At 32.2% G+C, this 9,824-nt stretch overlaps 1 protein-coding gene across 1 annotated transcript; it reads right to left on the bottom strand.

The window, feature by feature from the left end:
* Nucleotides 1-2,265: 2,265 nt before the first annotated feature.
* Nucleotides 2,266-8,670, bottom strand: Mpc1 (mitochondrial pyruvate carrier). The gene is made up of 5 exons (XM_073093784.1): nucleotides 8,591-8,670; nucleotides 8,055-8,127; nucleotides 7,775-7,875; nucleotides 4,077-4,177; nucleotides 2,266-3,684 (listed from the first exon to the last, which is right to left on the bottom strand). The coding sequence occupies exons 2-5, from the start codon at nucleotides 8,120-8,122 to the stop codon at nucleotides 3,610-3,612; spliced, it is 345 nt and encodes a 114-aa protein (XP_072949885.1). The 5' UTR covers nucleotides 8,123-8,127; nucleotides 8,591-8,670; the 3' UTR covers nucleotides 2,266-3,609.
* Nucleotides 8,671-9,824: the final 1,154 nt, after the last annotated feature.

Here is a 9,824-nt window from a genome sequence, read left to right as displayed (position 1 = left end):
CATTAGAAATGATTTTTAATTGAAACAAGGTGTAAGTTGTAACCATAGATTAGTAAAGATACTTCGCCGCCTTGAAATTGAATGAAGCCGCAAATGGCTTATTATAGTAAGTTCTTTTTTTGAATTCTTGACAAATAAAAACATTTTTAGATAAAATTTACGAATAAATAATTAATACTGCGTAATTTACATGATAATTAAATAATTTATAATAATAATTCAAATATTTTAGGGACATTTTAGCACGGAGACGTGACAAAACTTTTTTACGCAACTATTTCAATTCTCAAAACTGGGTACATTTTCTTGTTAGGAGTGAGTAATCTTTACTAATCTATGGTTGTAACGTAAAAGGTAAGACATTCCCGCCATTTATTATTGTCTATGGATGGAATCAAGTCACGCCCACAGGTTCGTCAATAAAATAATCGTGTCGTAACGATGTCATATTTCATAATCTACAGCACAGGCTAGGTTTTTTACTAGAATAAACGATTTTAAACTTTTCAGATAAAAGTACCGACGGGCTACCATTAGATTTATATGATTTTTAGATCCGAATCTGAAATTAATAAAATTTGTTGAAATCAGAGATCCTTGTATTATTAGGCAAGTAAATAAATTAAACCACACAAAACAGATCAACAGAGTATATTTTGATATTACAATAAATATTCGAAAAATATAGCTTTGTACACACATACGGCAATGTCATCATCGCTTTGGCCACAACAACCGTCTTCTAGTTTTAAGGTCTTTCACAAATAAAAAACTTGTAAACCATTGAGGTTTAGATACTCGCGAATATTCCGACGAGTAACTCGCTAAACAATGCAGAGTATGTAAACGCTACATGACGGGCGCGAAATCCTCTGAATCGCGCTGAAAAACAATGCGGAGAAGGGAAGAGCGTCGAGGCGAGTACCGAGCGGGTTATTTACACACTAGTAGTCGCGTCTATTCGTCTACACACAGCGAGCATCTAAACCTTACATAAGATTTAATTTTAGTACCATATATTTAGTATCGCCTGATTGAAATCAAGTGTAATTTGCAGGCACTGTTCGACAAAATTATTAAGGAATACGCCTAATTTTACATGTTACTTTTAAGTACAAATCAATAACGTAGCGCGACAGAAAATAATATAATATGTAATTATTCAGTAGGTATAGTATAAAAATTTGGCATACAAAGTTTTTCAAACGTGACTGACCGGGTGCAATCTACAACCATCAAATTCTACCCATTTCTACTAAGAATTGCAAAGATATGAACTATTGTTTTTTTCTAAATTGGCAACTATTCCCTACTCAGGCATTACAGTATAATAAACTATTGCTTATCACAGTATATTAATGATATAGTTAAAATAATTTGTGAGCATATTATTTGTTATACTTAACATGACAATTTTAAATTGCAAATCGGATTTAAAGTCAAGATTTCGGTCTCAGTTTAAATTAATGCTTCATGAGGTCTGGAGATAATAAGAAAATGCTCTTAAAATTTTAAAAGCTACCAAAAATCAGCACAAGGTAGTATATTAAACTTTCTTTGTCCAATTAAGGACTCCAAGATTGTTTATATTAGTCTTAATTATTTTAACACAATATCTTGTGTTAAAAATTGTAAAAATCCTTTATTATAAATAATATCTAAATCAACGGATACTTCATGAAGCATTAGTTGAAACGAAGTGGTGAGTCCCTAAAAGAACTGTTTCCCACTATTAATATATTGACGGTGCATAGTCAATACATTTATGAAAATATTATGTATGTAAGAAAACACACTGATATGTTTGAAAAAAATAGTAACCACCATAACTTTAATACCAGAAATAGAAATAAATTAGCAATTCCTAAACATAGATTATGTAAGGTGGCTAGATCTTTCGTGGGCAACTGTATTCGCTACTACAATAAAATACCCGACCACATTTTGAATCTCACAGAAAAAAAGTTTAAACATGTCGTTAAACTAACGCTATGTAAAAAAGCGTACTATAAAGTAAGTGATTATTTGACTGACAAAACGGTGTGGTCTGAATTAGCTCCAGCTCCACATGTACCATTACGTTAAGTTAACATTGTCAAAAACATTTTTTTTTTTTTAAAAAGATTTGTGTTATGGAGTTTCTTTCGCCGCTTCTTCTCCATAACGAAACACCTTGTGAAGTGGTGGTAGTTGCTTTGACATTCAAAAAGTGATCTGTAAAGAACCTATTTTGAATAAAAAATTTTGATTTGATTTGATTTGATTTGAAGAAAATAACATAGTTTCTTTTCATAATAGTTACAACGTAACACAATAATTTCTTTTCCTAAACTGCTTGAATCAAGATCAACATCTATTCGCAGTCTTTATAAATGGGTTTTTTTTATTTCAAAAACATTTTCTACTAAAATATTACTACTTTATTTATTAAAACGTTTTTCTTTAAAAATGGCAGTGACATTTGAGATAACTTTACCTACGTGCATAAGATTTAAAAAGTGCGACCCTAACTCTTTCATGCCTGTAATTTAAAAAAATTAACTCTATTTCTATTTACTTAGTATCCGTGTAATAAGATTAAACTAATTTATCTTTGAATTCTAATTTGCAATACGTCATACTTATTAATATTACCTCTTTAAAATATTTATAATTAGAATTTTACATCCATTTTGTATGAAAATGAAGTAAACGTACATTCCTTTCACCTGATCTCTGCAATCAACCCCATGAGGGGTTTAATCCTTTATCCCAACGTACGGCAATATATTCTCAACTTGTCTTTTGTAAAAATATTATTTTAGGATTATATTTCCTAACTTCAGTGACCACAATACTCGGTCTTATACATAAATTAGGCGCTTTTCATTCAAATAAATTAATAAATATAACAACCGATTTTAAAAAGAAAATATGTTTATACATATTCAGCTATTATAACTTAATGGAACCTTTTTAGACAAAAGATATGTTACAATAGAACATCATATGTCTACTTCACAATTTATACGTATTTTATCCTAATGAAGTCCACTCGAGTGTAAGTGCATCAACAACATCAATACATTCCTTGCCTAAGCTCACTAAGCTTGATATCAACCCTTTAAAATAAATATTCATTTTAAACCATAAAATAAACCATTCAAGTTTATAGTCCTTCACAAGTTTTCAATTTATACATCAGAAATTAAAAGAATATGTAATCATATTATTGCCTCATTTCGTGTAAAATGTTCTCATACTATTTATTTTGTTAGACATTCTTGCACTATATCCCGTAATTTCTGAAGATTCAAATAATACTCTTCAACATATTTTTTTTATATTTAGACCAACATTCCGTTCAATAATTCAATAAATTACTAAATATACATATATAACATTTTTGTACAACGTCCCATAACTTTAGAATATTAAATTAGTACCCATTGATATATGTTACATAATCTACAACCAACATTTTGACTAATATTCCACTAAGGCATTAGATCAAAAAATCTATTATAATATTCAAACCCCTTACCAAGTCTATAGGTAACTATAGCCAGCGTTGCGACCAAAGCATACAGTTATAGCTAAAACAATTGTTCTACATCTGTCCGTCACACGTTACTTGGTGTCTTGTGTCTTCTGCTTGCTCCCCTGTAGATAATGGTAGTTGATGAATCTACCACCCTGTGTCAGCTGTAAGGATAACAAAAAAACATTATTTTATTACCGACCTCGAAAAAGGAATCGAAAATGTCGACTATATGTCGCACTTTTTTAATTAAGTTTTATGAGGTCTTTAAGACATTTATTACTAAATAAGTTTGCAATCCCGATTTAGGGCATGGATTTTCTAAATATCTTATTTTCTGATCTTTATTATATTGACAACTTGTCTTAAATTTCATTGTTTCTAACCTACCCTCAAATCAAAACAGCTACACTGCTTGTCAAAATTCATTAATTTTGATTATCGGATCAAGATTTCAAGAATTTATTTGTAGCATGATCGCCGAAGCTGTTCCAATGCGGATATTGGAAGAAGGTATAAAGATAGTAGCCAAGTCATTTAAAAAGGAGTTATCTACCTGTGCGCATGTGTTTGTGAAGTGGCAGGCGAAGAGCAGCAGGTTCCGCGGCTGCACCCTCCACGCGAACCTCATGAACATTATCGAGTATAATGTCAGCGCTGGAATGAAAATCATACATTATAGTAATATTACTGTGTTTGGGCAATGACAAATCACTCAGCCTAACTTCGTAGTGTACATCTAAATTTACAGCAACGTTAAATTAATGTGTGTAATTTTTAATACAAATTTAACTTTGAAAAATAAGAGATTGTCAAGCCTGGGTTGCCAACCCCAGACACCCGAAATGGTTCTTCTTGTCCACAAATACTTTCTAACTAATATTAAAAATGCGACTGGACTTGTTTGTTTGTTTGTGGGTTTGCTACGCTTTCCCGCCTTTACTACGAAACCGATTCTCATGAAATTCTGTGCACACGTTGTTAAGGATCTAGAAGAGGACATAAGAGGTTATTTTTCTTCCGAAAAAAGTACTGTTCCCGAGAGATACATAAAAACAAATTATGACATGAGCTTAAGAACAATGTTATCAAATTATTGTATTGTGACTCCTAACCGCAAGCGAAGCCGCGGGCAAAAGCTAGTAATAGTATAATTTCGTAACCATCCACATACAATTCAAAGTACCAACTATTTAAATATATTCACATTACAGAATACTGGCGGTGCTTTACACAAATGCACAAAATAAATGTCTTTATCATAATATTCTAACTTCGGCCGAGTCTTACTGGTATTGGCCAGTTTAAGTTTACTGATAAAAGAAACTACATGTAATTCAACAAGTTTATCTCTTGCATATATTTAGTTTGGGATTATAAACATGAAATGAGGTACTACCGGATTACTTAAGGTATATTTTTATGCGGCTAATGTCACGTTTAAAGATGGTAAAACTCTTCGTGATTCGTCACGTCACCATCACTGAACTTATTTCTACCTTATGACAGGAGCACTCTGTGTTCTAATTAGAAAAGTGTGAAAAGGTAGAGCACGTAAAAATGCATGTGTCGTCACTTCTAATAGCAGCCCAATAACATTTGCCGTTCATCATCATCAATTGGGACGTAATACCCTCCGGGGCTCTCATACGCTAAAGCAATGTTAACATAAGGGCCGTGGGCATGGATCTTCCGATATTTCTCGGTTGGTAAATACCCCCCGAATTCTTGATATTTCTTCATAATAATATAATGTTATTAGAAACATTATAGAATAATGAAAAAATATAAAAAATATATCATCCCACTGTTGAGTGGGTGATTCGGTACTTATGCGTCGTTACCGAGCGGACGGTCGGCGTCCTGATGGTCGGAGGTCGCCAGTTCAGGGAGTTCCCGCGGGAGCGGGCGCCCCTCAGGTGGTCGATCGTGTCATTTGCAGTTATTTTCAGATTACCATAGGCGACGTTGTACATTTACCATAAAGTGGGCTGCTACTCCTGGATGCTATTTCAATTGTATAAAGAAAAGTATCAGCCCTTACGATTTAAGGTGGCTCAGCCGCTGTAAATATGTGACCAACTTGAAAAAGAACCATTGTACCCACAATCTATAAAAATACAGAAGTTGGTTTGTGGAGTTATTTGAACTACAAACTCAAACTATTGGCCATACCATTGGGCTGAAGCATATTACAGGTTAGCATAGCATATTAGTCAAATGTCAGTTACTAGCAAACTTTTGCATCAAGTAAATGTTTTAACTTTTTAAAAGTACAATCAGATACTTATCGCGTGATTGTGCAAGATAACCTATCGCATGTTCATATGGCTACTTAAATCTTTATAAATCAACATACGACAAAAAGCAACTGGATATTTTGTTTAAAATATTTTATGAATTATTATTTTTAATAATTAATTATTATTACAGAATTCTACACCATCAACCCTATAGAAATTGGTATCGCTATGGCTACTATTGCACAGTGATTCCCAGATGACATTCTTGGCAGAAATATATCAAACAATAACATGAAAATCTGTTTTTATTAACTATTTCTAAATAAGAAAAAGTAAATCGCAAATTGCTGATTTGCAGCAGATTTCTATGAACATACAAATGGAAACAGATTATTAACTAAGGTTTGAAGGTGGTAGAACCCTTTGTGGTTCGACTCCGGCGGCACCACCGCCACACCTATTTCTGCCTCATAATAGCAACGTTAAGCTGCTGTATTCTGGTTTGAAGGGTGTGGTAAGAGAGACATACTTTTCCGAGGTGTGGAGTTGATTACAGATATCCATGAGCGGGAGTAGCCACTTACCAGCAGGTGGACTACATGCTCGTCTGCTACTCCTATATAATAAAAATAAACTAACTATTAGTGTTTGTCGACAAAGTAATTAGATCTACTTATCTCTCTTAGCACATAATATTTTACCTAAAAATTCGTAAGTAAGTGCCGTATTTACTCTTTTTATTGGCAAGCAACTGATAAGCAATTCTTTAAGATTACTCCTACATTATATAACTTCTATACTTGTTCTTTCAATTTACTTAAACATTATGACACACTTTGCACAGAGTTTACCAAATTGGTCTGACTCACAGTGTCTCGGATTCTATTCCCAGCTAGGCAAACACCTAAATATTTAATTTTTATTTGCTTTCTGTCTGGGTTTTTCTGTACTCATCTTTGTATGTTTAGTAATGTGGAACATTGAGAATAGAATTTTTATTTTTATACTGAAGACTTATATATTTGTCTTAAAGATGTAATATCTCTTTGTGTGCTTAAATATTAACCTTCACCAATGCACAAAGGCAGACAAGAAATGAAGTACACATTTAAAAGGGTGAGTTTTTATGGTAATTGTATTAGCTAGACCAATGCCAGTAACTTTACTGTTGAGCATGTTATCTTAATGTTAACAATTAGTAGTATACTAAAACCAATAAGATTACAAATCTAAACATATAAATAAAATTGAAGTGTCTGTTTTTAATATTGAAATAACCACTTTTTGCTACATGCATTTGAATATACACGGTACATACACCAAAATAACATTTTTTACTATTTTTGTCTGTCTGTCCGTTTGTTCTGGCTAATATGTGAAATGGCTGGACCGATTTTGACAGGACTTTTATTGGCAGGTAGCTGATGTAATAAGGAGTAACTTAGGCTACTTAGATTTTAGAACTAGCTGTGCCCCTGTTTCTTTTTAACGCGGGTGAAACCGCGGGGCATCGCTAGTTTATTATTAAGAGATAATACCTCATCATAATAAATTTGTAATCTTATTAGTTTTACTATAATAATATAGTTAGAGTATGTTTTATGCAGTTATTATACATAGAATATGTTCATCATGCAATAGAAATATAAACAAAGTTATACACCAACAGATGATTAATCATCTCTGCAATAAATCACCATCCGGATTAAGTTGGAATGCTTATGTGTAATATCTCTTACTTACCACACACTTTAAGCCCTTAGAAGATTACGTTATTACAGGAAGTAGCAATTGATGGTATGGATGATGGATGGTCTGATGGTAAGGGGCAAATGCCGCCCATGGATATATGTGATTACACATGTATACATATGATTGATTAATCACACATATGATTAAGTATTATGGCTAGATCTGTGGATACCAAGGATTAAATATTGTTAATACAGTAGAATAAGGATAGGAGGATAGAGAAGGATAGGAGTGCTTAAACTAAAAACATGACACTCACCAAAAGTCATTTTGCCACTGATAAAACTGGGATCCTTTCTTGTATCTGCTATGGCAGCTAATGGTATTCCCCAATTTGCTACAGGGCCCCAGAAATGGGTGCTGAAAAGTAAATACTCTTATGTTATATATTTTAATAAGAACATACACATTATATTATTAATAAAACATTATCAATAATAAGCCAATATAAGTTATTAGATAACTTTTTGTAACTCAATGAGATTTTTTGGGTAAAATGAACTTAGTGAACTGCAATATAGAACCAAAAAAATACAGACCTCATTAAATATTCCCTGAACTCCTTGCTTTTCAGCTGGTCAACCAATTTTCTTCCTAAGGCACTCATTTTGACTGTAAAAATAAAACAACAGTATAACTTTAATTTTTGAATAGGGTTTTTTTTTATTTTTAACATCCTGAAGAATATAAATATTTATCCAGCTAGGATTTTTTACAAATAATATTTTTTAATATATGATAACTAAATCGTGCCCATAAAATGTTTAAAGCAATGAGATGTAAGATTAAAAGACTTAAGATACCATGAAATAATACGAGATAACTCACGAATTGCATGCAAATAATGCACTTGACATTCATTGTAATAACGTCAACCTAGGTTACTTACAATTTAGACAATGTAGCAAACGTGAAGGGCTTTACATAACAAGTTATTAGAATGTATTTATGTTATTTTTCATATGAATTAATTACGTATTCAACCGCTATAATAGATGTCAAGGTTATAGAATGCACACACGAATTGTTTTATTACATTTAACGAAATGCGAATAATTGTATTCAGAAAAATTACCTGCTATTTACGCTTCCTTACTGTTGTAAGTATTTTTAAATTATAATCGAATTTATAGCCAGACTAGTGGCGAGTGGCGACTTACGTCCCCACTTTTAAATAGAACCAATGTCACTGTCACTGTCGATCTCACGTCACTGATAAAGGTTAGAATTTTATTGATAACAAATTTAAAGCGTTTTGTATTTGCAAAGTAGAGTTGCATTTCGTAACATATTCTGCTAATTCACACCTTGTCTAACTAAGAAATTAAGAAAATGAATCTTTATAGTTATAATAATTTGACGTATATACATTAAATTGAAAAATATATTAAAAAAAAAAGAATTGATTTAGTGAAAGTAGATGAAACAAAACGCAATTAAAAGCGGGAGTTTCAAAATCCGAAGCAATGTTTTTAATCATAAAATGAAAACAACAATATAATTAGAAAAACTAGGCAGTGCTTTTAGATCTTTTCACGATAGATTTCAAAATAAATAAAATTAAAAATCTCAAAAGGAGTTTTATTTCGTTACGTAATGATCGCATTATACCAAAACATCAACACGAATCTTGACAAACACGTCAATCATGCTCACAAAACATGAACAATAACCCGTAAACTACCAAAAACCTACTCAAAATGCATAAATGGATGAATTATGGGATTACTTCGTATTTTCCTTATTCTATACATTCTGGTATACATAGTTATATACTTTGGAGTGGTTGGCGGGATTGTTTATGCCCGAAGTATTATCGAAGCTAACCACAAGTATGTAGATGATCAGGTATTTGTTGTAATTTTTTGTTAAAGATTTTTCTTTACTTCTTAGCTTATACATGAATGCAATATTTCCAACAATTATAATAAGTACGTTTTATTCTTTTAAATTCGATTACAAACATGTGAAAAGTAGTAGAACCAGCATTATTCGACCGGAAAAGTATTCTCGGTAACACCTATTTCTGTCTTGAAACAGTACTTGACATTCACTGGAAGTGTGTGGGAATATCCACTTCAGTCAGTAGATTGACTTATATATAAGCCGAGCATCTGGTAGCAACACTTCATGTAGGACACATATCCCACTATTCATCCTTATTTGGTCACAAATTTTCATGGGCGATAGTCAACCAACCGACAGATTCGACTGCAATTTCGTTTGCTACATAAACCTTATGAAAAAAAGCGCTTGCGCTCTGTATTCCATTCTGTAGTACAAAATTAAAGTAAATCTGATATGTAATA

Source organism: Epargyreus clarus, unplaced genomic scaffold (genome assembly GCF_041222505.1).
Source record: "Epargyreus clarus isolate Ecla_fem2 unplaced genomic scaffold, WU_Ecla_fem_2.2 ptg000005l, whole genome shotgun sequence".
In the NCBI taxonomy this organism is placed as follows: Eukaryota; Metazoa; Arthropoda; class Insecta; order Lepidoptera; family Hesperiidae; genus Epargyreus; species Epargyreus clarus.
This window is presented reverse-complemented; position numbering and strand designations above follow the sequence as displayed.